This window comes from Coffea arabica, chromosome 2c, assembly GCF_036785885.1.
Source record: "Coffea arabica cultivar ET-39 chromosome 2c, Coffea Arabica ET-39 HiFi, whole genome shotgun sequence".
NCBI classification, from domain to species: domain Eukaryota; kingdom Viridiplantae; phylum Streptophyta; class Magnoliopsida; order Gentianales; family Rubiaceae; genus Coffea; species Coffea arabica.
This window is the reverse complement of record NC_092312.1, coordinates 39,234,146-39,257,704: the sequence shown is the minus strand read 5'-3', so window position 1 is coordinate 39,257,704 and position 23,559 is coordinate 39,234,146. Positions and strand designations below refer to the sequence as shown.

The 23,559-nt window shown below is 34.6% G+C and overlaps 2 protein-coding genes and 1 long non-coding RNA gene across 26 annotated transcripts; 1 reads left to right on the top strand and 2 right to left on the bottom strand.

The window, feature by feature from the left end:
- The first annotated feature begins 2,569 nt into the window (after nucleotides 1–2,569).
- LOC113727299 (uncharacterized) lies at nucleotides 2,570–17,209 on the top strand. 9 transcript variants are annotated; one of them, XM_072075877.1, is made up of 8 exons: nucleotides 2,570–2,861; nucleotides 6,357–6,491; nucleotides 6,592–6,697; nucleotides 7,437–7,469; nucleotides 7,584–7,666; nucleotides 9,085–9,172; nucleotides 14,602–15,009; nucleotides 16,090–17,209. In XM_072075877.1, the coding sequence occupies exons 7-8, from the start codon at nucleotides 14,628–14,630 to the stop codon at nucleotides 16,977–16,979; spliced, it is 1,272 nt and encodes a 423-aa protein (XP_071931978.1). In that variant the 5' UTR covers nucleotides 2,570–2,861; nucleotides 6,357–6,491; nucleotides 6,592–6,697; nucleotides 7,437–7,469; nucleotides 7,584–7,666; nucleotides 9,085–9,172; nucleotides 14,602–14,627; the 3' UTR covers nucleotides 16,980–17,209. The 9 variants fall into 9 exon arrangements, 5 of the variants coding, with proteins under 5 accessions (XP_071931978.1, XP_071931979.1, XP_027107181.2 ...); XM_072075878.1 differs by having other exon boundaries at nucleotides 6,575–6,697; XM_027251377.2 differs by lacking the exon at nucleotides 6,592–6,697 and adding an exon at nucleotides 7,268–7,322 and having other exon boundaries at nucleotides 2,571–2,861.
- Nucleotides 9,291–10,220, bottom strand: LOC113727302 (uncharacterized). The gene is made up of 2 exons (XR_011839454.1): nucleotides 10,044–10,220; nucleotides 9,291–9,896 (listed from the first exon to the last, which is right to left on the bottom strand). It is a non-coding gene; the product is annotated as an uncharacterized lncRNA (long non-coding RNA).
- On the bottom strand, nucleotides 10,912–13,433 carry LOC113727301 (uncharacterized). Of its 16 annotated transcripts, none has more exons than XR_011839446.1 (8): nucleotides 13,236–13,433; nucleotides 12,919–13,092; nucleotides 12,574–12,666; nucleotides 12,457–12,477; nucleotides 12,261–12,361; nucleotides 11,703–11,760; nucleotides 11,382–11,594; nucleotides 10,912–11,282 (listed from the first exon to the last, which is right to left on the bottom strand). XR_011839446.1 is itself a non-coding variant. In XM_072075881.1 (8 exons), exons 4-8 carry the CDS (start codon nucleotides 12,593–12,595, stop codon nucleotides 11,500–11,502), a joined length of 297 nt encoding a protein of 98 aa, XP_071931982.1. In that variant the 5' UTR covers nucleotides 12,596–12,666; nucleotides 12,919–12,954; nucleotides 13,053–13,092; nucleotides 13,236–13,433; the 3' UTR covers nucleotides 10,912–11,499. The 16 variants fall into 16 exon arrangements, 8 of the variants coding, with proteins under 8 accessions (XP_071931982.1, XP_071931983.1, XP_027107183.1 ...); XM_072075881.1 differs by having other exon boundaries at nucleotides 10,912–11,594; nucleotides 12,919–12,954; nucleotides 13,053–13,092; XR_011839449.1 differs by having other exon boundaries at nucleotides 10,912–11,594; nucleotides 11,703–11,783; nucleotides 12,257–12,361.
- Nucleotides 17,210–23,559: the final 6,350 nt, after the last annotated feature.

Below are 23,559 nucleotides of genomic sequence, written 5' to 3'. Positions count from 1 at the left end.
GTTTGGATTTCTAAAAAAAAATTGTTGCATCATAAGCTCGTTTTCAATCATCTTTTTATTTTTTTAATAACATTTTTATTTCACAAATATCAAATTGCAAAAAGTATTACAATATTATTTTTAAAAAATTTTCAAATAATCTTCAGTCCAAACAAACCCAATCTATAGACCTTTAATAATATTTTTATTGTTTATTATTTCACTAATAATTTTTATTTTCCCCCTTAATATGTAAAATGAGCAGGATATTTTTCCTCTATTTAAAAAACTGTAATTATGGGGATAAAATTTAACAAGACCTATATTCATAAATATACAATAATTTTTATTATTATGTTAGGGATACTGATTTTTTAAATATTATTTGTCTTGAGTGATTTTAGGGACAAACAAACAAATTAAGAGAAAAATGATATTAGACGGTAAAATGCAAAACACGCTGTACCTTAAAGGGATTTATTGGAATTAATCCTTTGGGGTATAAATGTCTTTTTGACATTTTCATTACACAAGGTTGGAGTTGACTAACGGTTTACGGGATAAAGTGAAAAAATAACGTTAGGGGATAAAGTGCTAAATTAGTTAGACTTTAAGGGGAGTTTTTGTGATTAACCAATTTCTCTCTTCATCCTACTCCTGACAAACTCACTCCAGCTAAAGTTTGAATTGGAAACGTCAAACTTGAACCCTTAAAAAGAAAAGTAGATTTGACTAAAATACTAAATAGTTTAACGCCCTTGTTTCCATGTTCTTCTATTATTATTTTCATGCAACATTAGTTTTATAAATGATTTAATGAAATGGCTCAATGCGAAATCAAATGCATGTTTCTTAATTTGAATAGATATAAATTCTCTACATATGACTCTTTATATTTTTTAAGTGTTTTTTTTTTTGTTTTAGGTCAATTCAAGACATCATAGAGAATTCCATGACCGAGTATTTATCGATAGAGAATTCAAGACCTAGTTTGTGTTTGTTTGGATGTAAAGTGTTTTCCTAAAAATGTTTTCCAAGAGTACTTTTTTTTTCTTTTTGTTTTTTTGTTTTGGGTCAATTCAAGATATCATAGAGAATTCCATGAGTATTTATTGATAGAGAATTCAATACCTAGTATGTGTTTGTTTGGATGTAAAGTGTTTTCCTGAAAATGTTTTCCAAATTTTCCCGTGCTTGGTTATCATTTTTCTTGGAAAAAGATTAACGTGGAGAAAATATTTTGCTTCATTTGGTGGAAAATAACTTGCCCTTTTGACTTACTGAAGTTATTTTCCTTCATTGAAATGCATGACTCTTGCACTTTACAATACAGCTTGCTATGCCAACATTCTAGCAGAAACAAAGAAAGACTTCGCGGCTAAATATACAGAGAGTGAGCGATGGTGATTGGAGAGACTAAGAAATCACCAACAATATCATCATTTTCACATAATACTGGTTCAAAATTCTTTGTCCAAATCATAATAACTGAGGGATTAATTTCATTCCTTATAAAATCAGGAGGGGGTTGGCCAATTTCATAAATGGAATTTCCCTTCATAACAAATTTAATTTATTTTGATGTTCAATTTTCTTCTATATTTCTATTTATATGTATCAAAAATAGGTATTGTTATATATTCATCTAACCTATTACTGCACCCAAGCTTAAGGATGGTAACAAATAGGGCTGCAAACGAGCCGAATCGAGTTGAACTTTGGCCTTATCGAGTCGAGCCTTGACTTAATTTCATCGAACTCGAGCTTGACGAGCTGGCAATTTTGAAGCTCGAGCTCGAAAAAAATAAAAATAATTATTTTATTTTTTTAAAAAATAAATAAAATAATATTTTTTCTTAATAAATAATAAAATATTAAGGATATTTATGTAATTTTACTATTAAAATTAAAAAATATAAAAAATATATATATACTTAAAATAAAAAAATTTATAGATATACTTAAAATAAAAAATTTAAAAAATATATATATAGATATTCGAGTTTGCTAGCTAACGAGCTTAATATTTTGAGCTCGAGTTCGAGTTCGAGTTCAACTTGAGTCGGTTCGAACTCGACTCGAGCCACTCGCGAGCGGCTCGATTCGTTTGCAGCTCTAACAACAAGAGCACTTCACCCCGTCCCTCGCATGCAAAATATATATATATATATATATATACACACACACATATATATGTAAAGCTACAAATATATGTATAATACATATATATACACAATATAATAATTTAGTTATAATCTAATTTTTTATATTTAATAATATAATTGATAACATAATTGTGAACACACGATTGTGACTTGGTCCTATTATATTTTAGTCGGATGTTTTAATGTTATTTTTATAATATTGACATGTTGCTAATATTCTTAGTTGTTATTATTTGCAAATCGTTAAATGATCTAAAGTAAAGCAAATAGCAATTGAACATATCTTTATTTAATATTTGAAATAGAATAAATAACAAAATTGTTCCGTAAAAAAGTAAATTGTTAAACGTTGTAAATTGATTTCTTCCCCTGTAGAGGACCACGGGGAAACGGGACAGGGGCGGGTTGGCGGGCGGGGCCGCTCCATTGCCATCGTGCCACTATAACTAAAATTCGGTGATACTCTTTTTGGCCCCTATTAAATTTTAATAGGTTTTATTCCTCTCCCTCTCCTCTCTTAATCTAACCTAGCTTCCTCTTTTTCTAGTGATTAGAATGGGTTAAAATTTTCCCTTTCAATTGCAAAATTTAGCCATCCTGAACCATACTTCATCATCTCAATTCCCTCTCTTCGTTACAAAGGATCAAATTTTTGTGGAGAATTTTCTTGTCCTCTTTGTATTTCTCTCAACCCTCACTTTCGGAATATTTAATCAGGTTCGACGGTCTCACTATTAGTCCTTTCCCACCCATCCCTATTATGTAAGTGCATGTTAAGATTAATTGGCATCCTCATGTTTCTGATTTTTATTTTCTTTGTTTTTAATTTCTATTGTGTTCCTCTCAAATAAAACTGATTACTAGTAAATTAAATTTGATTCTGAGATGAGGAAAAAAGGAGGCTAAGATTACTTACTTGCTAGGTATTCCATTTGCAAGCTTCTTGAGAATTTTTTGGTTCACATTTATGTTAAATATGTGCTGATTCTACAACGCTTTCTCATTTGGTAATTTGCTATATGCTAATAAAAACTATAAGTGTGGCTAGTGGATTTGCCTAGAAACATTGTAGTTATTTGGTTTTTAGCAATTGTTGATACCAATACTGATATCTTTGTTTAAGATTGAAGAATTGTTGTTAGTTCTATTCGTTTACACAATATAAAGAAATGGGTCAACAAAAAGTCTATTCATGTATGCAATCCTTATACATTTTCAAAGGAACCAGGTTTCTTGCTAATGACGTCTTTAAGTGTGGCTAGTGGATTTACCAAGAAGCTTAGTAGTTGATTTGGTTTTTAGCAATTACCAATATTGATATCTTTGTTTAAGATTAAAGAATTATTATTAGTTCAATTTGTTTACACAACATAAGAAATGGGTCTATGAAAAGTCTATTTAAATATGGAATCCTTATGCATTTTCAGTGGAAGGTTCCTACTTAGTTCTTGAACATATTTGAAATGGTAATAAAATGATATTATGTAATTTTGTTAGATTATGAGCTTCTTGATTGGTTATTACTTATGTCAAGCCTACATCTAAACATACAATAATTTATGAAAACCTTAGAATTCAAATTCATCTAAAAACCCCAAATCTTAAAATTTTATGGTCCTATGGTCTTGTGGTCAGTGTAAAGCTTAATTAGAACCTGTAGTCTTTTATTGATGCCACAATAGCACTTGATTTCCACCCTTTGGAAAATGTGGAAGTAGCTACTTGTTGAGGTGTCAATATGGTTTCTGACTTGTTAACATTTGCATTATTGGTATTGAACTTGATATAGAATGCTCTGCCGTAGGATTCTAATGCAAAGTGCATCTTACATGCATAGCATATATCAAAGGTGTTTTAAGTTGAAAACAGAAAAGAAAGGTGAGCAGATAAAGAATTAGTAGAACTCGAAAAGTTAGTAGCAAGAAGAATTAAGTTAAGAGTTGCTCTATAACTAAAGCAAGGATATGATAATTAGTATATGTTCTCATTTGTTATGGATAACTACATACATGATGATTGTTAAAATGCCACTTGCTGTACTTGTGTAATTTCTTTTTTGCTTCTTCTTTAATGTACACCCGTTATACCTCAAGATGATAATTCAATATTTTTTGGAGATTGAAACTAGTGGTACTGGAAATTGCTTATAAATGCTTATTTTTTATGAAACTTTTCCATTTAGTTATTGTTCTATAATATGATTTTGTGCATTTTCTTTTCAATCAATGAGATTAGAATGTAAAGCTTCTTGGTAATATTGGAAAGAGCTCAAATTTTCAGTTCGGTTAGTACTCCATACAAACTTAGCTGTTCTTTATTGTCTAAGAATGATTAGTAATATTGATATCTATGACTATTACATCATATGCCGACATGTTTGTGATGCAAGTATGCAATAGTCTTCTAATATGTTTCAAAATTTTCTTTTTTTCTGAAACTTGTTGGAGTATAATAAGAGTTGGACAAATTTTTCAAGAAAAAGTGAAAAGTACAATAAAGGACTTATTATATTCATAAATTCTGTAGTGGATGCAACTCAAATTGGCATTTATCATTCATCTACTTCATTTAAAATGTCTTGGTAAATTGAGTAATAAAATTTTTGGTATACTCTTGGATTTGTTGAAGGAAACATTTCCCAAAGCCGTGAGTAATTTATCGCCATCTTATTATGCAGCTGATAAGTTGATCAATTAGTTAGGTTTCGAGCATGAAAAGTATGATACTTGTGCAAATGATTGCACTCTTTATTAGGGTTGTGATAAAGAAAGAATTTATGTGAAGCATGCAATAGAATTTTTTGTGAAGCATGCAAAGAGCTTAGGTTGGCTGTCTCGAAAAATGATCCAACTGGTGAGAAAAGAAAATTTTCTCGTAAAGTATTGTGGCATTTTCCCCTTGAAGCTAGGTCACAGAGACTGCTTATGTCCTCTAAAACTACATCTCACATGAGATGGCAGAAAGAACAATGTACAAAAGATGGTTATATTATACACACATCAGATTATCTTGCTTGGCAAACTTTTGACCATCAACATCCAGAATTTGCTAAAGATTGTCGAAATGTTAGATTGGGGTTAGCATCAGATGAATTTAATCAATTTAGAAATATGAATCCTTCACACAGTACTAGGCCCGTGGTCTTGATGCCTTGCGAATTTACCTCCTTGGATGTGCATGAAACAACCATATTTCATGTTATCATTGTTGATACCTGGACCGTATTCTCCTGAAAATAACATTGATATTTATCTACAACTTCTGATTGAAGAGCTGATTGAGTTGTGGGATGTAGGTCTTCAAACTTATGATGCATCAAAAAATAGAATTTTCAATTGTATGCGGCATTGAGGCGGACAATTAGTAATTTTCTAGGATATGCAATGCTGTCAAGGTAGAATACTAAAGGTGAATAAGCATGCCCTGTTTGTCACAAGTTACTCATGCACGGCAGCTAAGGCATGGTCTCAAACATTGCTACTTGGGCATCGTAGATTTTTAGATGGTAAACATAAGTTTAGGAAGGATGGCAATTCTTTTAATGCTTCAGCTTTTTCCTTATCCTTTTCTTTTTGCTTTTCAATGTATTTGCTAAATACATCTTCTGTTTTGCAATTGATCAAGGGTATGTTTGTCATAGCTATGGTTGTTGATTCCAGTTTAGGCAAATCTTTTTTTTTTTTTTTTACCTATATATTGTTTAAAGCTTCTAAATTTTGCTTTCTTCATATTTTCAATTGATTTATGTGATAAGTTTTATTTATTTTTTCATTTAAAAGGTTAAAGGGTCAAATTTCATGGGTAAAAGTAGCTAATTGATACAATTTGACTTGCTATATTTGTCAAATAGATTGAATTCATCTTCCAAAACCAAGTTTTATTGTGAAACTTTTGGACCAGGTATGTACTAATATATGGCTCGTAACCTCACGAATTATTTCATTTTCTCTGGCATTGATACTCTTGCATGATGGAATGGGAGATAAACAAATCACTCTAATGTGTTTTTTGTGCTAAAATTCTTAAGAATTCTGCTGTTTTATCATGTTTTGTTTTCTTTTTTTTTTTTTCTTTCTAATGTTTGCATATATGTTCTTTCAATTTATTTGTTATATTCTTCTTCTTCTTCTTCTTCTTCTGTTTTTCCCTGCAATCTATCTTGCTGGAATCTTGGTTTTTGACAAACTTTGCTTGGCCACGTTTATTGTTCAGGTGATAGAAAAAGTTATCGGAACTAAACCTTTGAACCATGAAGGAAAATTAAGAAAGTCTTGGGTTTTACACAATAGTAGAGGCTCTCTGCTCAAGCACAAAGGGTTTCTAGAAGTTATTAAGGTTTAAAACAAGGTAACTCCTATTTCTTTTAGAGCAGAAAAAAATGGAAATATTACCATGATGCTTGTTTCATTATATGCTTTTGACTACTGAAGCAATACCAAGTATATAGGTAAACTTCAACTATGTCCATCCCTGTTGCAACATTTACTTGGACAGTTGGCAAGCAACCTGGTAAAAGTTGAATTTCAAGGGATGGGCAATATTGAGCATCAGCAGTTAAGTACACAAAATGCCCACAACCAAGATAAATGGATGTATTTGAACAGAATGATGTTTTGTGAGAAAATCATATAATTTTCATATCTATCAAAAAAAGCTTCGCTTCATACCTCGCTGCATTTGTTCTTATGGATGCTTTATTTGATTTTGATGCTTTCTAAGAACAGCTGCTACAAATTTGTTTTTTTTTTTCCCTTTTGCTATGGTATATTCGTTATACTCTTGAATGATGGCAACGTTGCCAGAATTTTTTAAGGTAGTAGCTAAAAGAATCACTTTTAAATTGCATTCGTCATCTACACCTTAAATGATATATTTCCCTTTTCTCATTTCTTCTTGAGATTTTTCTTTTGGCTTTTCTTAAGCTCTTAGTTTATTTTTTCTTTTTATTTACTTTGGGTTTTTTTCTTTCCATACATCTCACCTATGAAGTTTAAAAACTTTGTGTTTAGAGCTTTTCCATTTTAGCTAATTTGAGAAGGGAAAGGCAAAAAGGTAGGACAAAAGAGACTTGATATGAATAAAATTTTGTGCTGGCTTAAAGAGAAGTTTTTTCTTTTTCCTAGCAAGGGAAGGGTAGGATTTAAAAAGTGGGAAGAGGACATGGGGATTGGAACTCAGGTACTCTAATTTCTGGATCCTCAACCTTGGCCTCTAGACCAAGGCCTCCTTGGCTTCTTAAAAAGAAGATTTAAGTTGAGGATACTAATGTCTATTGCTGTCTGTTTTATGCAGGACTCGTCCGTTGAGGAATTATGGCCAAGAATGGTGAGGAATCAATCTGCCAAGTCCTTTTTTTGCTTACTTTGCATAGTTCATTGTGTAACATCATTAAGGACTTCTGAAAGCAGGAACTTATGTTTCAATTTCTTGGTTTTATAGTTCTTCAGACAATATGCTGATGCCGTTGATGTCCATAATTTCACAGACAAAGAAAGATCTTTAGCTCGGTCGCTTTTGAAAAGGTATGAATAATTTCAATTTCTTCCACTTGTCTTGATCACTAAAAAACCTTGATGTCTTCCTACTATATAATGTGATGTATTCAGAAGGCATTAAATTGTATCCCACTATTTGTATAACAAGCAATAATATTGGAGAAGCACCACGAATGCAAAGTATCATCTCATTTGATGAAAAAAGCAAAAGTGAAGAATTAGTGTGCCACGAATAGTTATCTTTTTAAAAAATAGTAAGCTCAATATGCCACAAGCATGCACCAAGTATCTGTGCCTTGCGTGCGATTGCTGTCACAATTTGCATATAGATATATGGGTTATTCCAAAGTTAATATCTCCTTTTCACTTTACTCATTGAACGTTCAATTTCATCAATCTCCCTCTTGTACTATTACATTTTTCCTAAGTAAGTTCTTCTTGTTATTTATCTATTTATTTATTGTTTGTAAAAATTTTTTCAGTAGGAGAAGGGTGGGATTTAAGAAGTAGGGAGGGGGCAAGGAGATTTGAACTGAAACCTCTAATTTTTGGGAGTTTCAAATCTTTTTTTGTCTGTGTGTTTTAGTGGGAGGTCTTGAACCTATAGGACTTCCTACTTACCATCTTTTCCGCCCTTACTATCCAATCCAACCCTTTCCCCTCAACCTATTATTTAGTTGCTTATAATTATAAAAATTTTTACTATTAAAAAAAGAATAAAAAACCTATCCTATATTGAAAAGTTTTACCATAGCATATTACTATTTCTTGGAAAAGAATGAGGAATTCCAGAGAGAAAAAACTATGAACTAGGGTCATATGAGAACTGTATATATTTTTTAGGATAATTTATTTGGATAATTAACTATTATCTAGTTTGTTAAATTAAAAGTCACCAGGAAGCACGTGAGCTCCATGTATTTCGTAATTTCTATGTCAAAATACTGGAATAATTAGTCAAAAGTTGAATATTATTTGAAGTTATTTTGAAAATGTATAATTAGTCAAAATTGGAATATTGTGTAAAGTTATTTTGCAAAATGTTAGATTAAAGTAGGGGAATATATCAAAACATTCAACATAACAAAACTCCATCATATAACTAAATTGAAGGGACAAAATATCTTTATCATTGAAAGCTTAGGTCTGTACATCTAGAAAGAGTATAACATGCTAAAACATTTAACATATTAAAACTACACAGTATACCGTCAACAACAAATAATGTCAAGAACAAAATAATTTTGTTTATTTCCATATTTGATGGATTCAAAGACTACCAAGTAGTGTTAGAGATTTTGTTAAGCATGCTAAAATTGGAAGAACTTGCTTAATCTTATACTAGGAGGTGCTCACCGCGCCTACGCGCGGTGTAAATTTCAAAGACATGCCCTGTTGCTGAGTAAGCTAATAAGAAACTGTATTGTTGGATGTTTGAAACACAGGTCCATAGGAAACCTCGTCACTATTGCTCGTTCTGGAGAAGCTTCTAAGGCTCGTGAGGGTTCTCATAACTCCCTACAATGTTAACAGGTACACCCGCTGCTATCAGATTTAGCAGTGTATGCTCCAACAAGTAGTTGGTCATTTTAATCTCAAAATTGATGTAGTATAGAGAATCACAACATTTAACTAATAAGTACAATGCAGATCAATCAATTACACCTGATGGAAGATGATATAAATGAAAGTTATATTCAGAATGAAAATCCTCAAACCAAAAGACAATTCTTTAAATGTCTAATAACTTTTAGTACCTAATAGTTGGATTTTGCACCAATTCAGTCCCTCGGGTTCCATAAGAAACACATTTAGTGTCTTAACTTTCCAATATAGAACGATTAATTGACATAAAGCAAGCTAATCAGAATTAGGTGAAGCACGCAAGGATGTTTAACTGTTGGCTTTGGAGGTAAACAAACATTACAGGGCAATATATGTTCCAGTCAATGGTTAAAAGCATTAGCTGATCTATGCAATGTAGAAGCCTTTCCACAATGCAGTAGCTGGTTGTCTGTTGATACCTATTTATCACATTGCCTCCCAAATAGAGAGCATTGTGCTATGAAATATACGAAAAACATTTAGGCAATTGTGCAGAAAAAATGCCCATTGTCTTCTGTTCAACTGATGCCGAGAGCTAATGTCCACATGCAGTACTAGTTTCCTCTCGCAATTAATATCCAATTTCAGAACAACTGTCCATGATATGTCCAAATTGAGAAGTTGATGAATAATGTGTGTTCCCAAAAGTTGACTGACCAAAAAAAAAAGGATAATCATTTAATAGAGTAGCATTATTAAAAAGTGCTGAACAATTCGTAGCATCATGCGTAGGGACAATATATTAAGAACTTTGGAATAATCACCAATAATTAAAAAATTTTGATATTACTCCTCATACCTGATTAGACGCTGTTCCACCACTAATACCAGTATTTGCAAGAGCTCCTACACTGTGTTTATTCACATGTACTCAGACTTTTCCATGTTGGAGAAAGACCATGTCATCATCTCCAGGTGTTTCAATTACAGTAGCCAACCTTTTCCCAAGTCCCTTGACATACATTTGCTCACCAGACCGTGGTACATGCAACCTACTGTCCGTATTCCCAATAGAAAGACCATCAGTAGGCTGATGAGCTTCAACAAGGGATGCAATTGCAGACTCTGCTTTCTTCAGCAACAGATTGTACTTATCTGCATCAGCATTTTTAAGTTGGTTCTCAAATTCATGCACTATATCTTAAATTTCCTTCTTCACAACCTTCAATTCCTGTTGGATCTGTTGGCTCTCCTTGGTCTCAAGAGCTGTCGCACGCCCTTCAAAGTGATCTGCCGCATTTATTTTCTTCAATTTAGGAAGGAAAAATGGAGTAAACAGAAAGTTATGAAACAAAAGAGGGTGCAAACTGTGAGGTAACAAAGAAGAGTATTCACCACTTTCCACCCCTTTTAAAAGTTGAAGTGAAACAAAAGGGGAAAAATACTCTTGTACATAATATGATGTACTCACCTATATGTAATAGCATGTAGTGTATAAATAAAACACACTTATATAAATGGATACATGTATAGGTTAAGAAATTAAAATAAAAAATGATAGATATCATGGGAAACAGAAGTTGCCAAGAAGAGAGAAAAGCCATTCCTTGCCCACCAATATGAGCGAACACGTTACACTAGTGCTGTATGCAAGTGCTTCAGCTTTCTGTGCAACTTATGTGACGATAAACATAAATGAAGGAAGCAGACTAGATATGGTAATCAGGGACTGCAATAAAATAGGAGAAAAACATTTTCATTGCATATTGTCTCATAACAATTATCTCTTTCCTCAAAGATTAAATATTTACAATCATGCAACTTATGCATACCTCATAATAAATGCTCATAATATCCGAGTGAAGAGATGCAGCTTTATTTGCTTGAATTTCTAATCTACTTCTTTCTTCCAGTAGTCACTGGTGCAGCAAATCTTTCTGCATCTGTACCTTCTGTGGGGTCAACTTGTTTATCCATGCTTGGGCACAGTTAATTATCTTCTCATCAAAGCCAATTCTTTTAGCAATGTTTATGCCATTGGATTCTTTTAGCAATGAAGCCTGTCATAGTCCAGTCCACATTCACCAATTGCTGCCACCTTACAAAAATTAAATTGTCGCATTAAGAAAATTGAGGAAGATACACGTATCTAAAGTAATCTTTTCTATGTTCTTCTAAATGCAGCACTTTAGTTTACCTTTCCTTTCTCAACCCCCTCTTTAGTCAATAAGAGAAGAGACTGAAAATGCTTTTCAGGATCCCCACTCTGATCAAATTCCTGAATCGATCACAAATGTATCCATTCATCCTTATTCTCACACATTCAATAACTTAAGGATGGCATTCAGAAGAGTATCAACAGTCACTTTGCATCTTGTTGGGTGCACATCAAGCATGCAAAAAAGTCTTGCTGCAAGGGAAAATGGATTGCCAAGAATATAGGGTATAAGGCGCCAAGCGAGAGACAAATGGCAGAGAAAGATGAAAAATCTAACGAAGGAAAACGTGTCTGGCTAACCATCAGTTTCAGCAATAGCAAGAGCTTCTTTTGATTCCTCTAGAAATCCACCAGTAACCTAGGACAGAAAACGCAAGACAACTAAAGAATCATTTAGCATGATTAATCCCGATTACAGAAGGCAAATAACCAACCTTACCAACAAGAAATAAACCTCTCAGTTCTGTTACTCCAATAAAATGGAATGAATTACAAATCAGCAAATTTTACAAGCTCATCCATCCTCTATGATATTAAAACAAGAGGTTGAACTTCTCCAAAAGTGGAACTTCAAAAGACCCAAAGTTCATATTCTCTCAATTTATTGAGCAAGCCAAACTATCAAACAGCCTGAGTTAATAATACCATCTATCTAACTACAAATAGAGTTTCATTTTGTGGGACCGCTGATACTCCTTTTCCAACCCCTGAAAAAAAAAAGAAAAAAAAGAAACCCTACTAATAGGCTGCAAACTTATCCTTTGCAACAAGCTAATAGTAATACCAACCAGAAAAATAGTCGCACGAGACATATCCGTATGAAAAAGATCAAAGTTTTGTTCAGGGATATATACTTACAATAATTCGATCAACACCGGCGCTCCAAGCCCTGCTGAGTACTGCAACAATATCTGCCACATGGTATTTCTTGCCGTTGTATATTCCTTTGAACATACCATCTGTAATTGAGATTCATTAATGCATTAAAAGTAGGTTTACTGAAAAAACTATGTTTCACGGAAAGTGTTTTAGAAAGATTTAAGATTTGACATACCAGTGAGATTGACTGCTATATCTGTTCAAGTTAAAACCCCACAAATACTATATCATTAAACATGATTAAAATGACTCGGTGCCTTATTCAAGACAAATACAGAAAAGGGTTACTTGCCAATCATTCGGATAGTCGCCATTAGTGAAAGTTGGAGTCTTTTTGGGTGTCTGTCTGCCTGAGAGTCCGCTTGAGATGAGATCAACTGGAAGTCTAGAACAACAAATAAAATTTAATAGAAAATAAAAGAAAATTTAATCAAGGGGCAAAAACAGCATACACAAAATTAAAATGGAGAATGCAGTGGACTTGAGAGACAAACAAAAAACAAAAAACAGAGAGAGATGGAGAGAAGAATATTGACTTGTGTTAAAAAAAAATAGCGAAGAGGGGCAAAAGAGCAGAGTAAGATTGATTGACTGAGAAAAGGAAAAGGGAAAACAAAAGGTGAGAGAAAAAATGCACCTTTTGGAGAAAATGCACCTCAGGTTCCAATCAAATCTGCAAAATTGCACAAGAAAGAAATACAAAGGGCATAAAAATGTTCACCTTGTTCTCTCTATTTTGATGGATAAAACGTCGGTTGGCAGCTGGCTCACCTGACCAATCTTTATGAAGGAGAGCAAAACGAAGAAGCAGCTTCGAAGAAACAGAGCAATAAAAGAGAAAATGAGAACCGAACAAAGCAGCTCCCAAAGATAATCATGTAAGAGAGAATATAGGATGTTGTGCTATAAACAATGATACAAAAAAGGAATGCAAAAATTAAACACATCACTAACCATTAGCACAAGAAGAAAATGCCGGCAACAATGCATAGCTCTACCTGCAGCGGCGGGTTGGACAGAGCAAAGAAACAGCGGTGGGTTGGACAGAGCAAAGAAACTGCTACAGTCCTCCTTTCAATAGCCGTCAACAGTGATAGAGTTATGTTTTTACAAATACAACCCAAAGGTAAATAGAAATTGACCTCCTGACATGAGCACGAAGAACAAGAAGAAAACGGTAAGAACAAAATGAATTGTTACAACTGTCCTTATAGTCAACTGAGCTCAGTTATTACAATGATGACAATCAAGTCCCAAGTCCCAACACATATGGGAAAAGCCGAAACAGAAATGCTGCTGAAGGGGTCCAATCGGATGCAAGGAAAGTGAAGGCATGTAGCATTCATTTGAAAAATACAGTAATAACATTTCCATTCGGAATTTTTGTTTGCACAAACAGGGGCAATCCTCACGTACAAGGACGACCATAAATCGTCCAATAATATTTTGCCACATCACAAAAAAAAAAGAGCCCTCTCGGCACACCTCTACGCATTTAGTACATATGTGTTTATATGAAAGTAATGTTATGAGACTTTGTCTATCACCCACGTTTTGGCCCATCCCATTCATGTACACTCAACAATTCATTGTGTGTGTTCAAAATATAATCAAATTCAACAGTACTCACTATGTTGGCAAGGATGGAACTAAGGGGAGGCACAAAGGGGCCACTGCCTTTCAAGTTCAAGAAATTACATACTGTCTCCCATAAAATTTTGAGAAGTTTTAAAGTTCCCTATATATATTTAACTATTTGCTACCCAAGTTCTAGAAAATCATGCTTTTTCCTTTTAAAACTTATGAAAAATTTTAAAATTCCTATATGCATATATTTATTTATTTATATAAAGCTATTTGTTTCCAAAACTTCTCAAAAAGTTTTATGTTGTCTCTAAAGTTTACATGTGTATGCATTTCGCCCCATCCCCATCAAACTAAATTTTCTAGTGGATGTAAAGGATGTGCTATAGAAGTTGGCAGCCATCAGCTTTTTCCTTCTCTAAGAAGAAAGAGATAATTAATTAATTGATTAATCATAGCTTGCATTAATTGATTTATCTAGTGTATGTAAAGGATAAAGGATGTGCTGTATAAGTTGGCAACCATCAGCTTGTTCCCTCTAAGAAAAAAGGGATAATGAATTAATCAATTAATCATAGCTTGCATGTGGACCTGGAGCCAAACTACCCAACATTATTGAGACAACCGAATGCTATCATCAATTGATCGAGTGACCAACCGCTCATTCAACGGTGTTTTAGAAGTTTTGCCCATACTCTCTCGAACGCCATATTAAACTCTTGCTACTCTCTTACAGTGAACTAATTCCCAGCCTTCACCACAATGGCCGTCTTCTCTGCCACCTGTAGGGTTGATGTTGATTTTTTACATCAAAATGGCTCCATTCCGTGCATAAATGACAGCCTAGGCGATGACGAGCTTCGGGCCATTTTACTTAAGCTGGAAAATGACAAAGATAAGGAGTTGTTTGGACTAGTTTGTAAGCGATGGCTTCACTTGCAAAGCAGCGAAAGACGCAAACTTTGTGCTCGGGCCGGACCCCACATGCTCCGGAGAATGGCGGCTCGGTTCACTCGTTTGGTCGAACTTGATCTCTCTCAGTCCACTTCCAGGTCTTTCTACCCCGGTGTCACTGACTCTGATCTTTCCGTAATTGCCACGGCTTTCTCATGCCTCAGAAACCTCATTCTTCAGAATTGTAAAGGTAATTTTATTTTTTTTGACCTTTCTATTTGTGTAAATTCTGAATTTGCTGGAATATAAAGTTGCTGACTTTAATTTATTTAATAGGATTTTCTTTAACTTTTACGAAATTGAACAAATGTTGGTTTTCCTCAATTTGGTATTCCTTTTTCCCTAAATTTTGACAAATTCATTGAAAATTTTAACTCAAATTTGTAATTTTCCTTTTTGTTATGGTGATACAGTTGTAATTGTTTTCCTTATTATAGGTGATAGATAAAATTAATTTAATGATTTCTTTTTTTTGTTGTCATACTAAGTATGCTGCGAAAATCTCAGCTTTTATTGGAATACCAAAATATCATTCCAAATTTTCAGTCAAGAAATTGAAAATTATAGATAACTTTGTGTTTACCTTATTGAATTGATTGGGAATTTCAGATTATTATTTGAGTTGAAATTATAAATGCATGATGATAAAGTTCCTATCTTAATGCATGGAAAACGTTGTTTCAGTGATTATAAAATGTATTCCATAATTTGGACGGAAACATGCTTGAGTTCCTAGGAAAAGTTGCTGAAAATGGGTGATAACTTTTGACAATTTCTTTCATTGGGTATGTGCCTTGTTAAATGTGATGCCAATTATTTTTCTTAGTTATTCATTATTCGCATTTGTTACGATCAAATAGGTGTAGTTGAAATGTAGATGCATACACACACAAATACGTATGTTTAGATATGGCTATCAATCAGTCTAAAACAGTAGAATTAGCCAGTTAAACTGTATAATGAGAATAAGGGATTTGGAATTGATCTAGTGCAACTTTGATTCTTTATACTATATTGGGTCCAATATTGATAGTTAGGCAATTTGTGCTATCGGAGATGATGTTGTGAACGAAAATCTTTTTTCTACTTAATCATGAACCTTATGGTGCAAATGGAAAATGGGAAAGCTGTTTTGTCATTGTCTCATTCCTGCTCCTTTCCTTCTTCCTCTTTTTGGTGTTAATAACATCAAAACATCCAAACTTTTGTTAAACATTGAAGAGTAATATGATTGTTGTTATAATGCTTAACTTATTCTCTTGTGTTTTAGGTATATCAGATATAGGTATGAAAGCAATCGCTGCTCATCTCCCTTATCTGCAGTCATTAGATGTTTCATATTGTAGGAAACTAAGAGACGAGGGGTTGTCTGCTGTGGCTCAGGGCTGTCGTGACCTGAGAGTCTTACATCTTGCTGGCTGCAGATTTGTGACGGATTCATTGTTAAGAACTCTTTCTGACAACTGCAATAACCTAGAAGAATTGGGTTTGCAAGGATGCTCAAGCATAACCGATTCTGGTCTTGTGCTTCTTGTTCAAGGCTGTTGGAGGCTGAAGAACTTAGATGTAAACAAATGCAGCAATGTTGGTGATATAGGGGTAACTAGTGTTTCTAAAGCTTGTTCTTCTTTGAAGACATTGAAGTTGTTGGATTGCTATAATGTTGGAGATGCATCCATATTATCTGTGGCCAACTTCTGTGGAGATCTTCAGAATTTAATAATTGGTGGTTGCCGCGACGTATCTGATGAGTCCCTCAAGCAATTGGCAGTTGCTTGTAGCAACAGTCTTAAGAATCTTCGGATGGATTGGTGTTTAAACATTTCAGATTCTTCAATAGAGTGCATACTTCAAAATTGCAAGCAGCTTGAGGTGCTTGATATAGGTTGCTGTGAAGAGGTGACAGATGCTGCATTTCAGGGACTTGGAGGTGGACTCTTCGAGCTTCATTTGAAGATTTTGAAGGTTAGTAACTGTCCAAAGATCACGGTAGTAGGGATTGGCAATCTATTGAAGTCGTGCAACTCTCTCAAATATCTTGATGTACGGTCATGCCCTCATGTTACTAAAGCGGATTGTGATCAGGCCGGATTGCAGTTTCCTGAAACTTGTAAAGTTAACTTTACTGGGAGTTTGACTGAGCCTGAGGTGTTATTCTAGATTGGAAACTAAGGACTCTGGTGTTGGTGTTACAACTTTGATTGAATATTTGAGAAACCTTAACTAGATTTTAGAGATCTCCCGTTGTGCCTCGTCTATCCGACACTCTGAGTTTCTCTTGGTATAAGGTGGCTTTAAACGTCTAGTGCTTTTGGCTTAAGTTTATTGTCCAACCTTATTGTAATATGCATAAAACAATTCTAAATTAGTCTTGATCTTCTGATTTGCAATGTTGAGGTATTCTTTTCATATATGGAGTATAAATCTGAGTAAAGGATTATCTGTAATATATTTGCAACCTATCCAGCAAAGATCTTTCTTGGATTTATGACCCACCAAGGCTTAATGTTGGAGTATTGTCGCTTTAGAATCAAGATGTAAAGTTAGAACTGTGTGATTTAAAAGGTCCACAATGTTAAATAACCTTGCAAGCTTTGGTTACTGGATATTTCATTCACCTTTGTGATAAACATGATTTCTGTTTGACAAAATGTCTTTACATGACAATCATTTTATTTCTGATTCCTATGCTGTACCTGCCTGAATTGGTTTTCTTTTGCTATGCCAACAGATAGTCGTGTTTGTCAGGCAAAATCTCAATTGATAATGCCGATGTTCAGCTTGTAATAATTGAATTACGGTTAATACTGTACTTTGATCAATTATGTGTCTTGGATGATAAAATTTTGATGCATGTTGGGATGTAGGGAAACAATCTGAGGTAATCACTATGCATTATGCTAAAGAAAAGGTATAATGATTAGTGCAAGGAGATTTACTATGATTAACCTATTGAGATATTATAATCTATCTACTACTTATTTATCTATACACGGTTGTCTAACTATCAGGTTTGAACTATGAAGTGCAATGTAAAAAACAAAGTATTTCTTGAAAGCATTCCCCTTATGTGAATGCCCGGCATAATCGTCGATGACAATAAAAGAGAAACCGTCTTTTAGAAAATAATCGATAAACATTGGGAAAGGCTTCTTAGGATTAGTCGTAGGCAAATACCAGCTTACATTCTTTTTTGTTCAAAACAGCCATGGCTCGTCTCTGTGGACGCTTTCCACTGCTTGAGTTTCTTCTCTTCGTCTGCGGAATACAGTTTTGTTATAACGATAAAGCTTATTCAAATATTAGCCGTGTTGATTGGGAGCGAAGAGCTTTTCTTGAGTTTAGATTAAACCTAATTGATAAATGAAATCATTTGTCATCGTGGAAAGGAGATGATTGTTGTTCATGCGAACGAGTTAGCTGCATATAGGCCATGTGGTGAAGTTTGATCTACATAATGGCCTTTCCTTGATCCTGAAAGAGGCTATGTTGACACAAATTAATATGCAAATTACAGTAACAATCGCTTGGGAGGTCAGATAAATCCTTCTTCAGTGAATTTGCAGCATTTGTATTACTTGTATTAGGGATGACGATGGGGCAAAGGTGAGGAGGGGATCCCTCCCCCGTCCCCCACCCGATGTTCTAAATTTTTTTCTTGCTACCGCATATTCTAAAATCTCCTACTTTCCTTAACCTGGTCCTATGCCCTGCGGGTGCCCTGTGGTTGATTAATTATAAATTTTATTTTGACATTATTTGTCTACATATATAACATCAATAACAATCTTGTAAATTATTTCAATAGCAATCTTGTAAATAATTTCTCCAGATTTTTAACTAAATATTCAGTGTAAAATTGAGGATAAAAATCATTTTGATCTTTTTAATTCATTTCTCCACATTTAATAGCAATTCTAAACTTATAATCATCATATTTGTTTTTATTTTCTAGTAAACAACTTTCAATATGTAAAAAAATTCAAATAAACTAAAAATAGCCACATCATCATTTTATCATAAAACTTATGATATTTTTATTTCTCAAATTATAATATATATTTGCATATATTATTGACGTGTAGTTATAATGTGTATATGTATATACATATAAAACTACATATAAATATATTTACTTTTTTTTCATTTATTTAGTGGCGGGGATGGAAATACCCTTTCCCTCGTCCTACCTGCACCCTGTTACTCCCTTGTGGGACGATACATGCACCCGCTCCATTATCATTCCTAATTTGGATCTCAACTTGAATGACTTTTAAATAATTGAAAGGAAAAATTATCCAAAACATCCATTACATTTTGCAAAATAACCTTTTGTCTCTCAATTTTAAAAGTGTAATTTTTCATTCCTTATAAATTCACATTGGTCAAATTTGGTCCCTACCTAGATTTTGGACTAGTTTTTGGCCGGAATATACCACGTGCCTTGCACGTAATCATTTTTAAGGGCAAAATTATCAAATCAAATTTTACATAATTCGATCCATAGTCCCTCACATTTCATAAAATAAGTTTTTTGAGTCCCTCACATTTTACAAAATAAAATTTTTCATCCCTCATTGATCATGTGTACGAATGGATTTCTTTTTTTAAATCCATGTATATATCTATTTGATTTCACCTGAATCGTATGAGTAGCATGTAATATATTTGTCTTTGATTTTACCAACAACTACAAATAGCTTGTTCGGGTGAATCAAATAGAGATATATTCTATGTGTATTTGTATTGTTCGGGTTAAATCAAATAGACATATACATGGGTTTTCAAAAATAAGAAAAAAAAAACTAATTTTACCCATGATGAATGAGGGATGAAAATTTTTATTTTATGAAATGTGAGGGATGAAAAAATTAATTTTGACAAATGTAAGGGATGAAAAAATTCATTTTATAAAATGTTAGAGGCTATGGATCAAATTATGTGAAATGTGATTCGATAATTTTGCCTCTCAAAAATGATCACGTGATGAATTTGGGCAAAAAATTAGTCAAAAATCTAGATAGGAATTAAATTTGACCAATGTGATTTTCTAAAGGACGTAAAATTATACTTTTAAAAATGAGGAACGAAAAAAATTATTTTATAAAATATGAGAGACGTTTTGAATGGTTTTTCCCAATTGAAATTCCAACTTTTATTGGATCCTTCAAAACTTAAGGTACCTCAACCCTCTCTAGTGCAGTCTTTGGTGGAGAAATTCCAAACCTTTCCAACTTAGAGAATCTTCATCTTGGTTATGCAACCGAAACAATAGAATTCAATAGTTCTCTAGCCATAAAGTGTCTTCGATGTTTTGCCCAACTTTATCCGTTGAGAACTTTGGACTTATTTGGGGTGCACATAAAAGAGAGTCAAGATTGGTTACGCTCAGTTAACATGCTTCCTTCTTTGGCATAATTGAATTTGAGAATGTGTGGACATGATACCCTTCCCTTTCTCTTTACCATGTTAATCTAACATATCTTTCTTGATATTGGTGTAAACATTCTTTATTCTACATTTCCCCTCTGGTTTTTTAATCTGAGCAACCTTGTGACACTTGGTCTGGACGTTCAAATTCCTGACATGTTAGAAAATCGACCTCTTTACTTTTCTCGATCTTTCTGGGAACAATTTTAGTTCTTCACTGCCAACTTCATTATACAGTGAGGCTGGCCTAATTCATATATATGAATCTGGAAGGAAATCAATTCAGTGGCTTGCTTCCTTTTCGCGGTGGGAACTGGACTTCTCTTATTGTACTTAATCTGCGAGGCAGCAAAATTCATGGTAGAATACGTTGTGAAATAGGCTATCTTGGACAACTTAGTGAGCTCAACCTTGCTTCAAACTAGTTGGAAGGTTTAATTCTGTCAAGTCTGGGGCACTTATGAAGCTTAAGAGCCTAGATCTTTCTCATAATACTTGTTTGGTAAAGTACCTTCAACTCTTGGGAAACTGAGAAAGCTAGTCTTTTAGATATTTCTTCTAATTCATAAACTGGCGTTCTTTCTGAATACCACTTTGAAAAACTTGAATTGAAATTTCTATACACCTCTTTGAACTTCCTCACTTTGAATGTGGGCTTGGAATGGATTCCTTCATTTCAACTTCAAGGAATTCGCATATATTCTAGCAAAATAGGTCAATTTCCTTTATGGCTTCAAACATAGAAGAATGTTAAGATATTAACTGACGAGCATGGAATATGCATATAACAATTAAACTCATTTCACAGTCAAATTTTATATTTATAAAATTCTAAATACCCCAAGTATAAGGTATTAAGGGTTGATCCCACGGAAAGATTGTCAATTACCAATGGTTTTTGAACTCCTTCATTATTTAGACCATCAAAAATGTAAGAAATTAAATTTACACTATAAACATGAGATAAAAGTAATAAAAATAACAATAGAAAGCTCTTGGGGAAACGGAATTTCTCACTATTCTTGCAAATGAAATTACTGGTTAATTGAATATTATTATCTTAGTTAATTATGGCGTAATTAACTAAGATATTATTATCTTAGTTCGACCCTTAAGTGCCCCCTCCCATCCACTTATGGTAACTGCAAGACAGGTGTGGTCTGGTCCCCAACCTTCTTCTTCAGTATAGAGACATGGAATACAGGGTGAATCTTGAAATCTGCGGGCAATTTTAGCCTATATGCAACCTCTCCAACCTTCCCTACCACTTCATAAGGGCCATAGTAACGTGCTGATAACTTAGTGTTGCTTCTCATAGCCACTGAACCTTGCCTGTGAAGCTGTAATCTCAGGTATACCCAATCCCCAATATCAAACCTTCTTTCACTTCTTCTTTCGTCAGCATACTTTTTCATCCTTCCTGAGCCTGCTTCAGGTTCTGTTTCAGTATGATGTCAACCTTGTGCCTCTCCTTCAAGTAGTCCCCAACTATAGCTACCTTAGCCTGAGTGTATGGTCCCATAGACAGTTAGGGAGGTACCTGTCCATATAGAGCTTCAAAGGGGGTCATTTGGATGGCTGTGTGGTAGCTGGTGTTATACCACTATTCTGCCATGGTCAACCAATGATTCCATTTCTTTGGTTCCAAATGTGAAAAGCATTTGAGGTACATTTCCAATACCTGATTGACCTTTTCAGTCTGGCCATCAGATTGTGGATGGTAGGCTGTACTGTGGTCCAGTGTAGCTCCCATCAGTGTAAACATTTCACTCCAGAATTGACGGGTGAAGATTCTATTCCTGTCTGACAGCATGCTCTGGGGTATTCCATGTAACTTGACTGCTCCATCTAGGAAAATTCTGGCAATCTTTGTGGCATCATAAGGATGTGAGATGCTCAGAAAATGAGCATACTTAGTGTACCTGTCCACCACTACTATAATGGTGTCCCTCCCTTCAGAGTTAGGCAATCCCTCAATGAAATCCATAGTGATATGGCTCCAAGGGTACTGTGGAACTGGCAGGGGTTGCAGGAGCCCTGGATAGGACACATGCTCATCTTTGCGTTTTCTACAGACATCACATTCCAAGATTACTGTCTTAATGTCTCTGTGCATGCCTGGCCAGTAAAACAACTGCTTGGCTCTCATGAAGCTTGCCTGGATACCAGAATGCCCTCCCAATTGGGAGTCATGTATGGTGCTGATCAGCTTTTTCCTTATCTCTCCCCCAGATCCCACGGCTACTCTCACTTTGAACTTCAGTATACCATTCTGATAGCTGAGGTTGGAAGTCAGGTCTGGTTTCAGTAAAATTTCCCTGATGCTATTCTGTGCCCAGTCATCTCCTTGGTAGCTACTAATCACTTCCTTGATCCATTCTGGTACTATGGTAGTTATTGCAGTGCACTCCAAGCCTAGATCCCCCCTCTTGAATAGGCCATCTGCCACTACATTCTCCTTACCCTTCTTATAGTGGATCTCATAACTCATTCCCATGAGCTTAGTCAACCACTTTTGCTACAGGGAGGGTGGTGATTCTTTGTTCCAATAGGTATTTCAAGCTCTGGTGATCAGTGTTGATGATGAAGTGCTGGCCCTCTAGGTAGTGTCTCCATTTGGAGACTGTTGTGACTAGAGCCAATAGCTCCTTCTCATAGATAGATAGTCCCATATTCCTTGGCCCCAAGCCTTGATTGATATAGGCCAATGGTCTCCTGTTCTGCATTAATACTGCCCCTATCCCATTGTAACAGGCATCGGTTTCAATTACAAAGGGTTGGTTGAAGTCAAGTAGGGCTAGTACATGTGTGTCACACGTGGCTCCTTTGAGCTTCTGAAACGCCTTCTCAGCCTCTATTCCCCATTGGAAGCTGTCTTTCTTCAGTAGTGCAGTCAATGACTTGGCTATACTACCATAACCCTTAACAAATCTCCTATAGTACCCAGTTAAGCCTAGGAATCCCCTCAGCTGTTTTACATTTTCTGGTCTAGGTCACTCCATCATACCCTTAATCTTCTCAGGGTCAGCTTTCACACCTTCAGCTGATATGATGTGTCCCAGGTACTCCACCTGTGTTTGAGCAAAGGCACATTTGCTCCTTTTGGCATACAGTTGGTGTTTTCTGAGGGTGCTCAGAACCACTGTGACATGCTCCAAATGCTCCTGTAAGCTTGAGCTGTATATCAAGATGTCATCGAAGAATACCAGCACAAACTTCCTCAGCTGCTTCTGGAATACATGGTTCATCAATCCTTGGAAAGTAGCAGGGGCATTAGTGAGCCCAAATGGCATCACCTTGAACTCGTAGA

Excerpts from the sequence above, each read along its gene's own strand:
- LOC113727301 (XM_072075882.1), bottom strand. The coding sequence starts at position 12,595 with ATGGCGACTATCCGAATGATTG. Across the intron at positions 12,478-12,573 it reads GGCGACTATCCGAATGATTG|ATATAGCAGTCAATCTCACT; the intron begins GCAAGTAACCCT and ends TAACTTGAACAG. Across the intron at positions 11,761-12,260 it reads CCGGTGTTGATCGAATTATT|GTTACTGGTGGATTTCTAGA; the intron begins GTAAGTATATAT and ends TTTCTGTCCTAG.
- LOC113727299 (XM_072075877.1), top strand. The coding sequence starts at position 14,628 with ATGGCCGTCTTCTCTGCCACCTGTAGGGTTGATGTTGATTTTTTACAT. Across the intron at positions 15,010-16,089 it reads CATTCTTCAGAATTGTAAAG|GTATATCAGATATAGGTATG; the intron begins GTAATTTTATTT and ends CTTGTGTTTTAG.